The sequence below is a fragment of the Gobio gobio genome, assembly GCF_949357685.1.
Source record: "Gobio gobio genome assembly, chromosome: 13".
NCBI lineage: Eukaryota > Metazoa > Chordata > Actinopteri > Cypriniformes > Gobionidae > Gobio > Gobio gobio.
The window spans coordinates 22601122-22622477 of NC_137106.1; the positions used below are offsets into that span (position 1 = coordinate 22601122).

Sequence of the window (21356 nt, forward strand, 5' to 3'; positions counted from 1 at the left end):
TCTCAAGTCATCCTAGGTGTATATGACATTCTTCTTTCAGACATAATCAGTTATATTAAAAAAGTCCAGGCTAAATCCAAGCATTATAACAGCAGTAATAGTTGCTCTGTTTTTGAAGTCCATAAAAAAATGCACCTGTCCATCGATTAAAGCTACACTGTAACTTTTTTGGTCTATTCTTAGCTAAAAACACTTAGTTCTTTCAAAAATATATGTGCACTGCTCATTAATGTATACTTACTTCTTTCAAGTAATAAAGTATTCTCGTAAGTTTATAATATGCCATTGAAAATACATAAGGTAATGGGATCTAACGGTGGTCGCCATGTTGCCCCTCCATCTTGAAAGTACATTAGCCAAAGAGGGACATACCCGTAAATTCAAGCTTCGCCTTTCGTGTTTTAACAGGTTTTAATACTCGATGGCACTGTACAAAATTCTCTGCCTCGCGCGTCAACTTGTTCAGACTTGTCGGGTGCATGTGCAGAGAGTTTTCCTCTCAGCAGCGTCCAGTAACAGAGTTATACAGAGTTTTCCTGGCTTGTTTATTCCTCAAAAGTCTGTTTTTCCTTGTGTGGTATTTCGGTGCGTTAATAACTCCGTAAGTAATAATAGTTATTGTCATTGTAGATGTGTTTCAGAGTGTCATCGCGTAATTCAGTTGATGTCACCTCAGAAGTATTTTTGTGTCAACATACAATAGCGTAAAGGCCTGTTCACACCGGGACGATTTTCGCACGCGTTTATCGCCGACGTTTAACGCCTCGGGACTAAACAATGGGCGCCAATGTGAGTGTTCACACCGACGCGCAAAACGCCAGGCGTAAAAGCGTCATTTTTAAAAAAACGCCTCGGGTTCGTTTTTTTTATTTTGACGCGGCGCGTAAAAAACTGTCCGACCAATGAGATCGGCGCTTTTGTTCACGTGGCTGGAGCTGCTGAAGTGACAGTAAAACACGACTTGGTGGCGCTCAAGCACAAAACAGTCTTGCCGAGCACACATTGATACGACGAAGAAGTAGTAAGTAGACAAAGAAGAAGATGAACTGCTAATGCTGCTTGCCAGTTAGCAAAAAGTGTGTGAATGGTTTTGTCCATACACATAATATATCTGTGGTTTTGGCAAGCACGTAAATACTGTCTCTCTTCTCCTTCTGTGTGACAAGCGAGTGTCAGAAGCGTAAGTGCCGCAGCACCATCTTGTGTACCGGGAGCGCATCTACTGAATGTGCACGTTCACTCGGCGCAGCGCCAGTGAAAATCGCTTGGGTGTGAACACTCAAGACGCGCCGAAAAACGGCACGAAAAACGTTGGCGATAAGCGCGCGCGATATTCGTCCCGGTGTGTACAGGCCTTAATGCTCACCTATTTGAATAATCATTCAGTTATTTTGTTATCAAAAATGTTTATTTGTTTATAGAAAATATTTGCTTGTAATGTATGTTGATGGAAATATGTATCAGGTCTGATCGGCATATTAACAATTGTTATACAGAGCGCACTGCAGTGCTAACGTTAAAGCGGCGCACACATTTTGTAACCGGACACCGCTTGTTAGCAGCGGCAGCTCCGCTCCTTTTAATGCAGCTGCATTTAGCGCCTATATATGGTACAATAAGCTCTGCTTTACGGTTACATTATACAAATGTAACTTATAAGTATAGTTATACAGTTCTTAACTGTGTATGTATATTTACCATCCTTATTTGTTCTCTCACAGAAACCACATTTATGTACATATCCACGCAAACCTGTTTATGCCTTGTAATTGGATGACTGAATAAACATTACTATCATCAAAGTTCACTCTGGATTAGCTGCAGTTCTTTCTAGCCGAATAATTAGGCCAGTTGAGTTCCAACCATCCCACTGCGCACAGAATATCCCACAGGCACCGTGTCGAATGTGGACGAGGTCGAACTGGAAGCCATGTTAATCTTGGACTAAATCGGCCACCATAGGAGTTGAAACGAAATCGCAATTGAGAGGAACAGAAACTAAAATTCACAAAATATCACACAGTGTAGCTTTAACATCCACACAGCTCTGGGGTGTTAATAAAGGCCTTCTAAAGCGAATCGATAAATTTGTGTAAGAAAAACTTTATCAAGTAAAGTTCCAGCCGATCGCCTTCCGTGGAAAAGTGTTGAAAGTGAAACTCAAGATGCGTAGGTGACGTCATGACGAGCTACCTGGTCGTGTTAGTGTTGAAAGGTTCTCTGCCTATCGAAAGACTTTTTCCATAAATTGAACAGGGAAGGCGGTCGGTCGAAAGTTTACTTGATAAAGTTTTAAATATGGATATTTTTCTTACACAAACGCATCGAATTGCTTCAGAAGGCCTTTATTAACACTGTGGAGCACGTTATTTGACGGACAGATGCATTTTTTATTGACTTCAAAAACAGAGCAACTATTACTGCCATTATAAAGCTTGGATTAGCCTGGACTTTTGTAATATAACTCAGATTTTATTCATCTGAAAGAAGAATGTCATGTACACCTAGGATGACTTGAGGTTGAGGGTGAGTAAATCATGGGCTAATTTTCATTTTTGGGTAAACTAACCCTTTAAGGTGACCAGATTTGAGTGGTCAAAATATCCCAAAAAAAAAAAAAAAAAAACTCATTTGTTATCTATTAACTAAAAGACGGGACAGTATATTTTGAATTTTTTTTTTTGTGGTCGTTGTTGTGGGCTCCCTACATTATTACCATTAATTTTTATAATGATTTAGTTTGAATATTTATTAGGATTTTTGGTCTGGTTTTAATACAATTCACCTCACTCGCAAAAACAAAACCAAACAATTAAAACAGTTAATAGCAACCATTGTAAATCATAAGCCGTTCAAAAAAATATTATAACGTGACTTATGAATAAAACTATTTAGCAATTATAATTGTATTTATTTTTTTTACTTCAAATGTTTTGTTACGTTTGTGCTTGAAAATAACTTTACTATCTGTAATTGGTCTTATTTTGCATTTTAGGCTTATTTTAAGCATGTCTTTAAGTGTATTCTGCATGTATTTGTTGCAATTGGGATTGTTTAGGTTTTTTTTTATAGTTCAGAGATGTGTGGTAATCACTGCGTTCTCTCTTTTCACAGCCATTATCAATCTCTCGATTTTTCCCCTCTTTTTGAAAGTTGTGAAAAATCATTATTGTGGAGTTGTTTTGCTCTGAGCAAATGGGCACACGAAAATATTTAATGTATAGCCTACTCTCATTCAGTCCTAAAAGTTAACCCAACTATGACGACTTCCGCTCTGAGAAACCTGACCTCAGTTGCATAAACTAAGCCATTATGTTAAGACAGTGTCTTAAGATCTAGTATGAGCCACTAGTAGTTAGGCAAGTGGCATTCAGTCTTACTTTTTGTATCAAATTAGGCCAGTCTATGTTTTAATGTAACTGATTTTTTTTTTTAAAAATTATGAACTGTCTTAAAGAAAAAAATGTATGTCTAACTTGTAAGACTAGTCTTAACGGTTTATGCAACCGGCCCCTGCTGGTAATGTGAAAAGCTGCACAGTCAAGACAGGACACGAACACTGACATGTCAATGCAACTAGTACTATGAAAAGAGAGAACGCAATGCAAAACGATAATAAAAGCGTAGAACTGCAGAGCAACGTACAGCGGGACGAAAAAATACGCTGTCGAAGCGCACTGACACTTCCGTGATCGGGACAAATCAAACCAACGTAACGCGACCTGCAGATTCACACCATAATCAAATATCTTTTCGTACTATGTCGGATTTGGCAACTTAGTGACGTTACCAGAAACGTTTACGAAACTCACCCATCGCTGTGGATCAGAAGCGACTGCAGAAGGTAAACAACGGCTCTGTTTAAAAAAAAAAAAGGAACACAAAAAAAAATGGCCAAAACGACACTACCGGTTTTATACGCACGGGGGCGCTAAACACTCATTCAATGACCAAAAGTAAGACAGACACCCAAGACACATTTATAAACTGTATAATTTAATTGTTTTCTCCATACAATACTCGTATGATTCATATATTGTTCATATTCTTTTTAGATTATTGCTTTACAGTAAAATGCATTGGCTGGATACATCCATTGCTTGCAAGACAATACATTCAAGTTACACACCAACGTCTTATGTTGAAAATCATTAAATCTGTACCTCACAGGTTTCTTATATGCCGTTCCACTCACAGTGGTCACAGGTCACTCGTGAAGCAGTTGCGCATGTATCTGTGCATGTGTGTTTAATAAATCAAAAAACCGGCATGAGAAATTCTCATACTCGTGTGCATATTCATGCCTGACAGAGTCATTTGAAGCATTTTCCTTTAAGTTTCAGTCCTCTGAAGAGGCATACAATGGAGAGTGCATAAGAATATTCATGTGAGAGTGCTATACAACTGGCAACAGACATCCCATCTGAAGTGACCCGATGAAACATTAATCAAACCACCCCAGAGATCAGAGGTTCATAAAATACAATGTCAAAAGAAAAGAAGAAGAAAAAAAACTATTCTCAGTTCAAATGGTAGCACTTGCATCAAAAGCATGGCACAAATTATCTGCAACATAGTCAATAGTAAAGGATAGTGTGCTGACAAGTGCCTCAAAGTGTAGATTCAAATAAATCCAGTAGATGAATGCACTGTCTATTGCACTGGCAAAAGAGAACTCCCAAAACAACCAGGAGTCACCATCTAATGCTAGAAAAAGACTTAACTATAACATGGCAACCAGGCATAGGAAGAAGCTTTAAATGCTCCTCCAACATTATGCATATGGTGTATCTATTTTAGCTGAATAATGTAATCGTACAGATCACCACCGACAAAAACACCACAGAATAAAGACGAAAGAAAAGAGAACCATCACGACAACACCGTCATTCCGCACAGCACATAGCCACAACAAACTAAAGTTGACATTCTACAGAATGGCAATTGTGTGATGTCAGATTAGATGACAGAATCTGCATGCTCGTGTAACAGTGGTGGGCGATTTCAGCAGCTTTCACAAACAGGGCTCATCTATGAAAATATAACCCCCGTACTCAGCCCTCACCAACTGAGATTGCATATATTATATATAATGTGTACATCAAATACTGCAACACCTGTCTTTCTGCACAGACAACAGCACCTCCTAGCACTTGACAACGACAGGTTCTACGACTGACAAAAGACACAAAGACGCTCAAGTTCAGATCTCCGGAGCCCACAAGCAGCTGAGTGAATAGAGGTCCGGTAGCTGCCACGGAAATCTCAGGAAACCCGTCAAGAACATGTTCAGGTCATATTTCACCCCAAAACTTGAAGAAATAAGAAATTATTTTAGGCTCAAAGAAATCTTAAGGACCATTCAGATTTTTTTCTACCTCATACTTCATTACTGTACATTTTATTACAGCAACAGAAAAAGAAAATCTTGTTATAAATGCAAACTTTCAAACAAAATTATTCTTAGTACCTTAATTTTTCATCAATGTTATAGTAATTATGCACATTTCCACCTCACGGATTCTCCATCTCACCATTCTCATTACAATCATTTTAATTACTGCAATGAAAAAATATTACCGCAATGCAAAAACCTTACAATTACCCCAAAAATTACAATAATAAAACTTCATTCCCATTACCATAATGAGATTGTTTGACTGTAATGCAAAAAAGCATTTAAAATGCATAAGTATTTAATAAATTATGGTAATTGGTTTAATTTATGCCCATTTAAATATTAAAACTGTTACAGTATAAAGTCCAGATGTATTACATCAAATGAGAATTTGGGATTGAAAATGTGCATAACTGCCATGGAAATAAATGTTGTAATGCATTTAATGGTCCTAAAACTTCACTTACTGTACTTGCACAATATAATTTATGTGTTTCCATTTGATTTTAGGGTGAAATGACCTGGGCACATTTTCTTGAGATTCATCCTTATAGGGACATTGACAGTGAGCTCACAAAGCTTTTGCCCTGCTTTAGAAATGGCTGCTTTGTGTCAAACCATGCATTACGGACAAACAGTAATAAAGATCCAGAGAGGGAAGTACGGGTGCATTGGAAATAAAGAAAAAGTGTCCGCTTCGGTCACGTACGTAAATACACCCCCCTCCCCCTCTCATATGTAAGGAAGCACTAGTTCAAACAGGATCAGTGATGTTATATTTACATATAAACAACAAACACGTCAATTTATAGCGTGTTTGCAGAATCCAGGATCTCGATGATGTCATCCGTATGTGTACGAAATAGTAAAGCAGCCACAGTTGCTAGTCTCAAAGCGCGGTCCTGAGGGTCGTCTGCTCTGGTCTGAACGAGAGGTGAGGAGCAGCTTTTGATGTGTGCTTTATGATTGGTTCCATTCACTAATACAGGTCTGGAATGATAAAGGGGAAACCAAAACGTGTCTAATTGTAGAGCTTCTGTTTCAGTGCATCAGAAGCTGGTCCCCCTCGCTGACCTCTCCATTGGGCATCTGCCGCAAGCTCTCAGCAGGAAATATATTGTCCAGCTCACAAGGATTCCATAACATCTTGCCCCCTGCTGCACGATCCATAACAGAAAATGCCTCGCATCTGTTAGGCGTCATATTTTCAAGAGTTTTCTTGCGCGTAACGAGCTGCGATAATCACTTTCCTGCCTGAGGGTAGTGATTTCATGTCAGTTCCATCTTTTTATTGCCACACATCAAGGACGTACTTTCATTTTTCCGTACTGGAGGAAATAAATGAATGTGTTGTAGATGTTTTATGCCACGTATAAAGTGCATTATGTTCATGTCATAGAGTGTCTCGAGGGAAGACAGAAATTAGAAAAATGTAGATTGCTAATGCATACAGGAATGAGCAGCATTCTTTGTCATTGCTGTGGGAGTTTAATTTGGGATAAAAGTGTACAGTTTGAATCCTCCTGCTCTGAACAATCCAGTAAAGACAATTTCGGGCTGCATTGTGATTGTCCAAGGTTCAGAAGTGGTAGAATATCTAGTTATAAAGAGCTGCCAAGGAGAATTTCATTTCCTGGAATTAATGTAGCGAGCCAGTCTTCTGCAAAATGCAGTTTTTCACTCTTAACCACAGTGGTGTTAATGTGAAGTGGGAGTGGTTTTCTTCAACAGTACGACTCGGTAAGGAGATTAAACAGAGGAAACAGCAGAATCGTTGGTGATTTTGGTTGCAGGTCTATCCTGGAGGTATTTTGGTTCAAAGCCATTAAAAATCTTCTGGCCTACAGTCAATCCTGGCACATGGGCAGGTTGACAAACGTAAAGACGTTGTATTCGATCATGATGGAAAAGCAGAGGAAAATGACATACAGAACAAGCACGTACACACCCAGCTTTAAGTCCAACCTCCACTTGTTCACATGGATCCCCAACACCTGAAGGTGGAGAAACAAAATTAGGAGTAAAAAGTCAGAGCAAAACATCTTTTATACACTGTATTGACACCTAAACACTCATGCTGGAGCAGAACTGTAACCATGTAGGGCTGGGAAAAAATGTTATCTTCGTTTTACTGTGATCTTTATTGGAAACCCAATATTGATCTTATACTTATTTTCAGTGACTGTAAAAACGGATTTGTAAAGTGCTTCCAGTCCTGCACAAGCTGCGGTGTTCTACCGAATGCACTTAACTGCATAGTTGGTCGACTTGAGGTTGACCAATATATCAGTTTTAGCATTGACCGGTGTAATGTCATGTGAGGACACATGTATACATAATATATAAATGCTATTTGAAAAACACATTTAAAAACAACACAAGTTCATTTGACAACTATCCTCTTCCCCCTCTCTCTCCTTTCTTTGATATACTTATACAATTATAAATTGATAACAAGACAAATGGGTCAAAGCATCTCTGAAACCGTTAGCTGGGTACTCTTGGTCAGCAGTGGTAAGAACCTACTGAGGCCAGAGGAGGAATAAACCACAAACCGGCAACAGGGTGTTGGGTGCCCAAGGTTCATCGATGCATGAGGGCAAGAAATTCCGTCCGGTCCCAGCTAACAGAAGGTCTACAGCGCCACAAGTCACAGAAAATTGCAATGATGGTTATTGGAGGAAGGTGCATCAAACACTGCTGCGTAGCCTTAGACCAGAGGTCAGAATACCGATGATGACCTGTCCACTGTCGAAAATGCCTACAATGGGCACGCAAGCCTCAGAACTAGACCTTGGAGCAGTATAAGAAGGTAGACTGGTTCTAACAGCCCTGATTATTTTGCATCATGTGGACGGCTGTGTACGTGTGTGCAGTTTACCTGCGGAAGTGATGCCATCAGGATGTAATTTGGGACAACAAGACAGTGGAGGGAGTGTGATGCTCAGGGAAATATCTGGATAATCGGTAATTTGCCAGGTTATTATTGTTACCTGTAACATTCATTATTGGTCAACCTCTAGTTGGGACCCTGCAGTAAATCCAAACAGTGAGAGTAGCTTGATTCCCAAAAGCAATGAATCTTAGGTGTCAGTTCAAAGGAGTTCAAAAAGGAATTAGCAGTTTGATTCCATCCGAAACACTGCTCTGTATAATTTAAAATGTGCAGAAAGATTTTTTTTTTATATACACACGCAAAATATAACAAAATACACAACCAAATGAATCTGAATCTAAATCAAGTCTCTATACCCAGCCAGAGAACTTTTAAAAGAACTTGTGTCTTCACTGTAATTAGGCGGCTTCCACACTTTTGGCCATGTAGTGTATTTGTGAGGTGAATTGTTCTTCACATTTACTCACGGTTAAAGCAACCGAGCCCAGCAGCAGGACAACAGAGTAAACCAATCCTCTACTGTTGATTTGAACCTAAATAGAAAACAAAAAATAAATGGTCATTTTACACTCTTGAGGGAGTGTGTTTGCGTGCATGTTTGAGAAGTGACAAAGACAGATACCACAGAGCCATAGTTGACAGCCATTGTCTGGATGCCCCAGGGAACGCCGAGCCCGACCAGGATATCAAAGACATTGCTGCCAATCGTGTTCGAGACAGCCATGTCCCCAAGGCCTGAGCACACAAAGACACAAATCCAGCACTGGAAAGTAAGCTCAACACAGATGAAAGATAAGTAAAAGGTAAGAAAAAAAAGAAATAAAATCTACCTTGTCGTGCGACAATAAGACTAGCTATGCAGTCGGGAACACTGGTGCCAGCAGCCAGGAAAGTTATACCCATAATGACATCTGGGATTCCAAGGGTGTATCCAACGATTGTGACCTGCACACAGCAACCCACATGAATGAGCCTCAAAGAAATTCAGATGCCTATAAGGAATAGTGATGTAACGTGCCTGCAAGCAGCATAACCTAAAATAAGCCAAAACTAAAAGAAATAACAGAGACATTTTAAAACTGCCGTCCGAGGACCCCTAGGGGGTTTAAAAAAAAACCCTTTTGTAATAAATGTTTTTTTTTATTACAAAATACTAGGACATTCAAAGTTAATGCATATTAAATTCAGGTGTATTTGTATAGTGCTTTTCATATATTGTTTCTAAGCTGCTTTAAGGAAGTATTCTGTTCTCAGTTAGAGATGAGTATCAAAGTAATGTCCACATAGCAGTAATATACAGCTATAATATAGTTAGTTAACTTCATGTGATTGGATTTTTTGAAGCTGCTGCCACTGATCTGAGCACACATAGACCGTAACATCATACATCAGTTTCTGTGAGGCTTAAGGCCTGTACACACTGGGACGAATATCGCACGCGCTTATCGCCAGCGTTTTTCGTGACGTTTTTCGGCACGTCTTGAGTGTTCACACCCAAACGATTTCCACTGGCGATGCGCCGAGTGAACGTGCACATTCAGTAGATAGCGCTCCCGGTACACAAGGTGGTGCTGCTGCACTTTACGCTTCCGCGCTCACTTGTCACACAGAAAAAGAAGAGAGACAGTATTTACGTACTTGCCAAAACCATAGACATATGTCTATGGCCAAAACCATTCACATACACTTTTTGCTAACTGGCAAGCAGCATTAGTAGCTCATCGTCTTCTTTATCTACTTACTACTTCTTCGTCGTATCAATGTGTGCTCGGCTAGACCGGTTTGTGCTTGAGCGCCACAAAGTCGTGTTTTACTGTCACTTCAGCAGCTCCAGGCACGTGAACAAAAGCGGCGATCTCATTGGTCAGCCAGTTTTAACGCGCCGTGTCAAAATAAAAAAAAAGACAGTCCGGACTGTCATTTATAGTCTTCTTATGTCTGATTTAGTAGCTGAACTGACCTGGGACTTATTCAAGGATCTTATTTGTGGACTTTAGTTTGGCCTGATCATCATGAGCTGAGGAAGTTCAACCTGCCACAGGAGCTGCTGACACAATTGACCTATCGGTAAGCCCCTCCCCTCATAAGCAGATGAGCCAATAGCAGTTGAGTATCAGTTGCGCTGGGACCGGAACTTGGACATCTTTAGGTGTCAGTGCCATAGAGATGCATTGGAAAATCCGAAGCTCTCATCAGATTGATGGTGTTTATGCTACAAAAATGCTAAAACCTCATGCCTGAGGTAATGTAACACTGATTCCAGGTACCCTGAGAGGATTTTGTGTTTGTCATACTCTCGTTAAGTTACGATTAAAGTCCCTGCTAACATACAAACCTACTAACTAACTGTTCTCACGTCATGCAACACTGTAGGCCAAAAACATGAAGGTCTACATTTCAGTGCCTCTCCATATTAAACTGGTTATATGTAAATGAATTTCATTTTAGATATGTTTAAGGTCTAGATTATCTGTCCTACTAAGCAGGACTCTTTTTTTGATGGGTATTAGTCTCCGGGTAACGAAAGGAAGAGCTTGCACGCAGTTTATTGGAGTTGTTTTGCAGATACAAAGTTTACCAGTTATTAACTGCACCCTCGAAAAGGCATACGGTCAGTATATATGTTTGTTTACTGTTAGTTGTTTGAGTGTTTTTGTGTAATTTGCTGTGTATGTTAATGGTAATGCAACGGAGAGAGATAGTTTGTGAATGAGACGTTAATGCGCACTTCTTATGCTTTATTTGTTCAGCTCTTACAATGATTTTTTTGGAGTGAATAACGATGCAATAAACTTGATAAACCATCAGTTAAGTTTGGCCATCATTCGGACGGGATATACACTACAATCTGTGTCCAAAAACATCTTGGGATAAGGTTTTCACACTGACAGCTGTCATTGTAAGATATAGCAACTCCGTTTGTTTGTCCGAGTTAGCAACAGTAACTAAGGGGGGCGGGGCTTACCGATCATCTGTTCTATGCACTTCTATAAATGTTTGGTGTGGTTCAGCTACTAAACATAATAAGACTACAAAAGGACAGGCCGGACCGCTAAGAGGATTATTGATGCCCCCTGCCCACCCTCCAGAGCCTGTACTCTTCCAGAGTGAGAAAGAGGGCAGGTAAAAACCTCAAAGACTCCATTCACCCTGGCCACCATCTGTTTGAACGATTGCCATCTTCAGATCACCGGGCACACTTTCCACATGCCATTTCCCTCTTAAACAGTTAAATGCCTCCCAAAGCAAAGTAAGTGCAATACCCTGCTGCTTAGTGCAATAATCTTTGTAAACTCTGTTGATCTTTATTCATCAGTTGATATTTATTCATATTATTCATAATACTGTAAATATGCTCAATCTGTAAATATGTTTATTTTGACTAAACATACATTTGTCTATTTTTTTTGTATTAAATTGTATTACTATATATCTTGTTGAATTTGTATACGTGCACTGGAATTTTTTTATTTATTATTTTATGTTTCCTGAGGTGTACTTATATTGTTAGTATGATTTTTACATACATTTCTTTCTTTCAATCTTTGTAAACTCTGTTGATCTTTATTCATCAGTTGATATTTATTCATATTATTCATAATACTGTAAATATGCTCAATCTGTAAATATGTTTATTTTGACTAAACATACATTTGTCTATTTTTTGTATTAAATTGTATTACTATATATCTTGTTGAATTTGTATACGTGCACTGGAAGTGTGTGAAAACATGTGGCAATAAAGCCCTCTTATTCTGATGTGTTAAAGGTGTCATGAACTGGCTTTTTTTTATACTGTTGTCTGAGGTCAACTTATGACGTTCGCGTGGTTTTTACATTCAAAGACATCATACTGAATAAGTAATAGGCTATTTTCTATCCTGGTTTTGAGGCTCTCTCCTGCACACTCAGATTTTATGGGCGTGCCGCACTGAAGACTTGGAAGTAAACGCCCACGGCTAGGATTGGATGAGATTTGCATATTTAATGAGCTTCGGCTCCCCACGAGTACACCATGAGGGATTGTTTTGAAGCATGTGGGAAAACAGCAACCGGAATAATTCGTCCCACAGGGCTCGCAAACCATCTTTATCAAACAAACACAATGATTTCTCTCTCATCCACCCGCGATTGATTGGAATGTTATTTTTTTTATTACTTGGCCCGCCCAATCGGTGGATATAAGCGCAAACCGTGCATCACACACACACACACACACAGACGCCTGTACGTTGCAGACTGCATGATCAAAACTTTCACAATTTTATTTTTCCTTCAAATATCAAGTCAAGAGAGTGAACAACGCGCATCAAGAAACACAAAACCTTTGACCGCGTGCTAAGGTATGTTAAGTTAGACACATACACAATCAATAGATCTATATCAAACGATCTGTAACAATGCAATAATAATCACATATAAAAAACATGTTTTACTCACATTAGTGTGTTGCTTCATTCATGTAATCTCATCCTGTCTGCAAATCCAGTCTCTTGTTTACAAATGAATCAGTGATCAGAAATGAAGGAACAAACGCAATCTCTTCTTCACGTGAGCTGGATATTCATTAAAAATAAAGTTCATCCATGCATTCATAATATTGGAATCCGAATGAAGCTTATGTGGTATGTTTAGAAATTCGATGCGGTTTAGCTCTCTCTGTAGGCCTATGTCATGTTAATGGCACAAGTCGGTGGGCGTGGCTACAGAATCAGGTGTTGTTCTTCTGTTGAGGCGGTGCTTCACTACACTCTGACGTCATAGCCTGGCACATTCTGAGATTGATCGTTTGCTGGGCCTGGTGTCAATAAAAGCTTTTCTTTGAGTAACAAGGAAGTTTTCAGCTCTAAAACTTTTATATATCAAAAGCTCAAGGGAAAGTTGATTTCTCAATTCATCACCCCTTTAAGATTTTAAATGTCCCATGTTGTGGATTTTTTTATTTATTATTTTATGTTTCCTGAGGTGTACTTATATTGTTAGTATGATTTTTACATACTTTTTTTTTGTAATTTAGAAATAAAAGGCATTTATCTATCCTGATTTTAGCCCTTTGGCCTGAATGCTCTGTTTGAAGGGGCGTGTATGCTGTGAGACTTCAGTGTAAACGGCCACTGTTGTGATTGGCTGACATCTTTGCATTTGAAATGCGCATTACATGTGGAACCCCTCTCAAATACTTTTGCTACTTTTTTTTTTACCATCACAGCCGTCGAGATGAACGGATCGTGAAAGTGTTGATTATAGCATTATTTTTAGATCTTTTCCCATCACATGAAATGCTGTAGTGATGAGCATTGAGTAGATAGACAGTCTGTTTATCGTGTGAATGCAGTGATCTCGTCATTGCAACGCAATTTCTCACAAAAGGCTTTCACCACAACTAACAGCAAACACAAAATCGATATGAATACAGTAAGAGCTTTGTTGTGCAGCATAAAAGCATCATTCATTATAACGGGAGTTTGGGCAAGTGTGCAGATATACTTGCAATGTGCGATTGACAGCTTCAAACATTACAAAAAGCGATCAAAGAACACTATAGTTTAATCACAATTTAAACAACAGATTTTTTTCATGCTACTAAGAGAAACTATTTGAAGTTGATCGTTTAGTCACTGACTTGATTCACTGATGCATAAACAGTATTAAACTGAATAATAATTGAATAGTTAGCTACATATCAGAAATCACTGATCACAGATCAGGCATTAATGAACACCATTACCTACTGTTTGTGGCGGTGCAGTCGAATCCATATTGTAAAAGTCTGTTTGTAAAGCCTGTGCTGACACTGCGACTGAATTAAAATGTAAAAAATAAACAATCCATTTTCTCCAAATTCTCTGGGCGGGCAAAGCAGAGAAAGGGGAGGTAACCTTTCCCCATATGACGACATATAGGGAAGATTCCAGATTGGCCTATCTGAGCTTTCATTTTCTCAGGCAGAGCAGGATACCCAGGGCTTGGTTTACACCTATCGCCATTTCTAGCCACTGGGGGACCATATGAAGAGTTTGGTTGCAAAACGCGATAAACGCCATTTTTTGACATTTGGATTTTATTATTGAAAATCACTGTTTAGATGTACCTTAATCTATGTGTGAATTGCTGCCATTAATAAGATTTGAAAATGTACATTTTAAGCCAACTACAAAATGTATTTTTTCACAAAACGCGATATCCGCCAGCCCAGTTTCTTTACAAAGTGCGATATAGAACGTTCAGGATGCCGCGCAAGCTCAGGATGTCACGCGAGGAGAGAGTCACCGCCGGTGAAGTGCTCCGAGTTTGCTCAGTGATTTAACGATAATATCAAAACAAAAAACATATTTTTAAAAAGAGGATTCAATAGGCTAACTAAAAAACGTTTACCAGTTTATACTGTAGGCGAGCTGTCAGTCACGTAGGCTACGTCACTGATCAACAGCTGTCTGTCAGTCAGAGAATCAAAGCTTCAGAGTCAAGCTAACGTTATGGATTTCGATGACGGATTGGAGCCGGTCATTCCAGCTGCTGTTGGGAGAAAGAGGAAGGCATCTTAAGAAAATCATCAAAGGGAGAAGACCAAACGGGCAAGGCATTCAGGGGAGGGAAAACATCCAAAGATTAATTGTTGTCATCGTGCGACTGCGAGTAATGTTGGTCTGTCACACACACACACACACACACACACACACACACACACACACACACACACACACACACACACACACACACACACACACACACACACACACACACACACACACACACACACACACACACACACACACACACACACACACACACACACACACACACACACACACACACACACACACACACACACACACACACACACACACACACACACACACACACACACACACACACACACACACACACACACACACACACACACACACACAAAACATTGATTCACTAGCTTTTCTTAATGGTATTACAGTAGTAGAATATAGCCTAAGGTGGATATATAGCGTTTTGCAAAAAAACACACAAAAAACGTTATGTTGTGTATGTTCTGACCAAAACTAACTCGGAATCTTATTATTATTAATCAATCTTTGTATATACTATTCCATATATTTATGATGTATTGTTTTTTTAACCAATTTAAGATGTTTGACAATGTTAAGATAAATATGTTGCATTTTGGCATGGTTTTTGACTTATTTATGGACATAAAATTAAATAAAAAATATCCTGGATTTGAAGAATATTGTGTCCCGGCCTTCACTGAGCTCAAGTAATAGTTTAATGTACAAAAAATTGTGAATGAACTTGACTGTTGATGTCTTAAATAATAATGTCAAATAACCAACATTTCTCAAAATGGATATATCTCGTTTTGCAACGAAACTCTTCATATACAGGCTAGGGGAACTCCTATTAATGTTAAAAAATGTATGTAAATTCATTTTCATGCCATGGGACCTCTAAATATTCTGCATTAACTATTCATTGTTTAAATATCCAAATACGGATGCTTACATACACAAAAGAACTCACCATCCACACCATAATGTAGGAGAAGACAGCTATCCACACAGTTGAGAGGAAGAAGGACAGCATGAAGCAGAACTCCCACCGTGGCTTGGCACAGTTGGGCACGGTGAAGTACAGCAACACCAAAATGGGCCAGCAAAGGAAAAACTTCACTTTATCCAAAGTGCCACCTGCAGTCACATGATACAGCACATCACCAATTAAGCCTCCACAAAAAAAGCTTATGTTTTATGGCATTCAATTGACCATCCTGTCCTTTAATTTAAGGTGACTTAGGAGTTCACTGGGCGGGCAACACAGCACATGTCTCAGATGAAAGCACAGCTCACAAGAAAAAAGTCAAAAGAAAAAGCCATAATCTCAACACAATAACAAGAAATCCTTTGTCATGTGATTTTCTCACAATTGAGCTCACACACAGAGTAAAACTCTGTGCATTGTTCAGTCAATTCAGTGTTCTTACTGTACCAGGTACATTCACAACGCACCAAATACAAACACAAAATATACTGTGAATGTGGCCAATGATATATCACTCATAACTGAAGATAATAAAATAGCTTAGTATTGGAAAATTTGAACTTCCATGTTAAGTTTTTCCACTTTCCATTTCCAGAGTTTGCTCCGACCAAAAGTTAAATATTTTAGTTTAGTGTAAATTGAGTCTATATATGTAACAATAGTAATACTGTGAAATTACAATTTAAAATAACAGCTGAATTTTCAGCAACCATTTCTCCAGTCTACAGCGTCACATGATCCTTCTGAAATCATTCTAATATGCTTATTTGGTGCTCACAAACATTTTTTTTCTTATTATTAATGTTGAAAACCATTGTTATGATTAATTTGTGGAAAAAAATATTTATTGCATTCTTGCTGACCCAAAACTTTTGTAACTGCCGTTCACAGTTAATTCATGATAAAGTGTTACCATTAAAAAAAATAATAATTCCATGATTTTTCCAGGCCTGGAAATCCCAATTTTAAAACACCATATTAAGCTTTTTTGTTTTTAAATCACCATAGGAACCTTGCTGGTTAAGGCACAGAATAAGATCTATGTGAATAGGAATACATATGATTTCAGATGCCACCACATGCGGTAACGATCCAACGTGTTAATGTGTGACAAAGTCAAACCGCCTCACCAGGCAAGCTGAAAGGAGATGACATCTCACTCTCCGGCTCCTCAGCGAGTTTGTCCTCCACTACGCTGCCATTTTCCATGGTGTCAGCTTTCTTATCAGCTACCAGCACTGCGTCCACCCCATTGGCCGTCTTCACCAGCCGCTGCTGCTGCATGTATAAAGAGCAAAAACTGCTTCAAAAGTTCACTCTTATCCACTTCCTCACAATCCAACTCTTTTCAATTTAGACACTTTGAAAGAATAGTTATTGTCAGCTAGTATGATGCTATTTTTCTAAAACACATAGAAACAACATAAAAGTAAATGGCAGATCTTTTCCCCATTTCTTGGTGATCTGTCCTTTAAAATGTTATACCGACAAGACTGACAACCTTCTGTGTCCATAACGTTCATCGATGATCAGTTTAACACCATTCCCAGTCTCATTTCTTTCTTAACTAGCTGACATGTCTCTATCAAATTCCTCAGCAGTCTTTGTAACAGGGGTTTGCATTTCTAACACAATTCTTTGAATGCCAGCATGTGGATATTTATAGAAACAGTTTAATCAGTCTCACACCCAGAACTGGGCTACCTGATGAGAGAACTCCACAGTGCTGAGCTAACTAACAAAGACTCGTGCATAAGCTATTCAGAACTCTGGTTTATAATCCAATCTCTGGGTTGCCAGTGTTAAATACACTATTATAAACGGATAGTGCAAACTCATAATTTTGAAAGGATGAGCTGCATTTGAAGCCCTTATAAAATAGCTGAATATGTCTATTTTTCAACAAACTAACATGGGTTGTGAATGCTGATTCATGTTGAATTCCACCAATTTTAATACTGTATTGTGACATTTTCCAAGCAAAAGATGTTGGAAAAAAGTAAGGACGTCTTATTGCTCCTTTTTCAATCTCAAATGTAATGTATTGTGTTCCACTCATGTTGTTCTAAGCCTGTATGACTTTCTTTTTGCTGTGAAACACAAAAGTAGAGATTTAAGAACTGTTTTTGTCCATATAATTAAAGTCAATGGGGTCCAAAAAAAAAAAAACCCCACTGAAAAGAAAAACAAAATCTGCACATTTCTTTGGTGTTCGACAGAAAAATTTAATACATTTTATGTAATAAAATTATCCTTTAAACGGGCTTGAGGTACTCAATTTCAATTACCATGTGAAACATCACCGTAACCCACAGATTTTTGTGGATTATTAGCTAATTTTCTCAAAGGCGTTCACTCAGCAGGTGTATTTTCTTACCTCATTGATGATAAGTCGGCTTGCCATGCGCAGACGTGTCTTAGGTCCAAAGTGGTTGGTGATCATGACCCTGAGGCCGGCCTCAGGGAACCGATAATGTGGAGGGCTTGAATTTATCATCTCATCCACCATCACAACAGAGCCCCTAGTGTATGTTTTACTGGGCTTTACTGCAGATACGGAAGAAAAAAAAACTTTCGTAAGTGTACCTACACATGGTACTCATGCCACGCACGCACGCACGCACGCACGCACGCACACACACGTTTTTGTGAAATGTGGGGACATTCCATAGGTGTAATGGTTTTTATACCGTACAAACCGTATTTTCTATCCCCTTACACTGCCCCTGCCCCTAAACCTACTCACAGGAAACTGCGCAGTTCACTTTCTGTGAAAAAAACCTCATTCTGTGTGATTTATAAGCATGGGTAACATCCTCATATTTCACCCTCTTTTTATAATACCTATGTCATACCCATGTCATTATACACATTTGTGTCCTGATATTTCACAAAAACATGCCCACTAGTGATGCGCGGGTCGTCTCATAACCCGCGGGCCCCGCGGGTAACCTGCGGGTCGGGTTGGGGCGGGTTAAGAAATCTTCACTTATTTGCGGGGCGGGTTGGGGCGGGTCATTAAAAACAAAATAAAAAAATCTATGTATGTTGCCTGCAATTCCCTATAGCCTATATAAAATATTTGGGAGTATCTATTTTCATATTTTATTAGGTTTTTTTGATAAGGTTACAATATGAAAGCCGTAGCAACGTAACTTGCATGATGTCCCCAAGCCTTTGGCATCACGCGGCACGTCATGACAGCTGCGCGCCGAGCAGCTCCCACCACCGGCAGCCACGACAACAAAAACGGAGAGATAAAAGTGAAGATGGAAGACGAGGTGCTGGAGTCTAGCCGAAATAGATTAAACCCTGGTACAGTGGACGCCATTCTTTTTTTGCACAGCGAATGTAAACACGCTATGAACATTTCTGTGTGCTAAATAAAACAAAAGTTTAGTGGTTATGTAGCGTAGGCTATAAACTGCCTATACAAATCTGAAATAAAAAATGGTTAAGCCTTCGAGATCCAAACGCTACTTTGGTGAAAATTAAAGGTTGAAAATCTTTATCATTATCTTGTTATTAATATGACCTGATTTATGATTAATGGTCGCGGATGCGGGGCGGGGCGGGTTTTAAAATTGATACACTGGTGCGGTGCGGGCTGGGGCGGGCCAAATAATTTCATAAAAGCAGGACCCGCGGGTTGGAAAAAAAGCCGACCCGCGCATCACTAATGCCCACACACACACACACACACACACCGAGAGACCAAAAAAATAAATACATCTACACAACAACGGTGCACAGAAACCAGCAGGGCCATAAACACAAACACTCAAAAGAAAAAAAGATGTCACAATTTTCAATCTAAAGTCCTGTCTGTCTGTCAGTGAGAGACGGATTCCTGCTGGGATAGACCGTAGGCCCACCTCTGAGCCCCTCGAGATACTGTCAGAAACCATCAACACAGAATACTGACATAAAATGAAACTCTCAGCAATCCTCCAGATTTAAGCTGGACATTACAGGAAGAGCTCTACTGCCAATACACTATCAACAACATATAAACAAACACACTAACCGAAGACATTGATTGATTCATTCATTAAAAGGAATATTCTGAGTTAAATGTAACTCAAAGAAAAAAAAACTAAAAAAAAAGTTTGTTTTGCCATTCTTTGGACAAACAGATATAGTCCTGCCCCAAACTAATGCCACTGAATCATTATTGTTGTTAGGGTGTCACAATATATCGGTATTGACGATATCTGTGATATTTAACCCTATCAAGTCCACTGTATCATTTGATACAGAAACTTCTAAGACCTCCAAAGGAAAACCTGTTGTATACAACCTACTAAATGCTTTGTCACTCGATTTATAGTTGGAAAGTAAAAGTCCCTTAAGTAAAACGAAAATGTATTTACATTTTTATTTAACGCAAGAATAACTTTCAAGATGAACAATTACTAGACTGAAGCAACCTGGGTGTACTTGACGATCCATACATAATTTTTTGGACCCACTTTATATTAGGTGGCCTTAACTACTATGTACTAACATTTTAATTAATTGATACAATGCACTTATTGTGTACATACATGTTTTTACATTGTACTTACATTTTAAAAAATACCTGCTTGTAATTACATCTGTAATTAATTTCTGTGGTTACATTTGTAATTACACAGTTGACATTTCCCTTACACCTAACCCTACCCTTAAACTTACCCATCCCACCACACCTGTCCCTAACCCTACCTGTTTCCCACCTCAATATCAGCAAAGGTGTTTTGCAATACAATTTGAACACAGTAAGTACATTGTACTTATTTTTTGATATAAGTACATAGTACTTAAGGCCACCTAATATAAAGTGGGGCCAATTTTTTTAGAAAAATCTTGTTAAAATGAGAATATTAAATAAGATAAATCAGGCTTTTGAGGAACATCTCTCAATCCCCATTGATTGAATTATATGTTATATCACCACAAAAAAAACTAAGCATATGTATAAAAAGTGGTTTCTATAAATGACAGGCAGATTAAGTGGAGGGGTTAAAAACCGGGCTAGATGACCACTCAAAAAGCAAAGTCATTTTGGAAGCAGAGCAATTATTACATTTTAATCAAAGATTATGAAGATAAACTTTTTTCTTTGGAACTACATGCACTGATAAATTGTGCACAAGACCAGGAACATTCGCATTTCTGATTTAAATGTTGACTTTACCATATCTATACTTCACTTGCCTTTGTCCTTGGAAGATATCTTTAAAAAACCTCAAAAGAATACATGAATACAAACCTTATCATACAGGCGCAGTGGCGGATACCTTATTGTAAAGTAATGGAAGGATATATCACTGGTACTGGGAGTAAGACATGAACACACACACACACACACACACAGAGAGAGAACTGCAGGATGAGACAGGAGCCAGGGCAGATTTAGTAAGGCTAAACAGACAGGCTTCAGCAGGGGGGTGAACAGAGACCACCCCACAACGATTAGAGCTGCACTACAGGACACCGCGCTCTGAAACAGAAAGCGGACCGCGGTTTAGCAAGGAAGCAAAGTGTCAG

At 38.9% G+C, this 21356-nt stretch overlaps 2 protein-coding genes across 7 annotated transcripts in view; both read right to left on the reverse strand.

The window, feature by feature from the left end:
- dglucy (D-glutamate cyclase) overlaps positions 1-3922 on the reverse strand; it is a 36188-nt gene extending 32266 nt beyond the window's left edge. The window contains exon 1 of one of the 5 annotated variants that reach the window (XM_079832542.1): positions 3813-3922. In XM_079832542.1, coding sequence (XP_079688668.1) covers positions 3813-3816 — 4 coding nt within the window. In that variant the 5' untranslated portion in view covers positions 3817-3922. The remainder of the gene's footprint in view (positions 1-3812) is intronic. The other 4 variants (XM_079832544.1, XM_079832543.1, XM_079832545.1 and 1 more) reach the window with 4 other exon arrangements.
- A 52-nt stretch (positions 3923-3974) lies between these two features.
- slc24a4a (solute carrier family 24 member 4a) overlaps positions 3975-21356 on the reverse strand; it is a 70900-nt gene continuing 53518 nt past the window's right edge. The window contains exons 11-17 of one of the 2 annotated variants that reach the window (XM_079832548.1): positions 18202-18371; positions 16955-17102; positions 15807-15973; positions 9125-9239; positions 8917-9029; positions 8762-8827; positions 3975-7392 (exon numbers count right to left, since the gene is read on the reverse strand). In XM_079832548.1, the coding sequence (XP_079688674.1) occupies positions 7246-7392; positions 8762-8827; positions 8917-9029; positions 9125-9239; positions 15807-15973; positions 16955-17102; positions 18202-18371 (926 nt within the window). In that variant the 3' untranslated portion in view covers positions 3975-7245. The remainder of the gene's footprint in view (positions 7393-8761; positions 8828-8916; positions 9030-9124; positions 9240-15806; positions 15974-16954; positions 17103-18201; positions 18372-21356) is intronic. The other variant, XM_079832549.1, reaches the window with a different exon arrangement.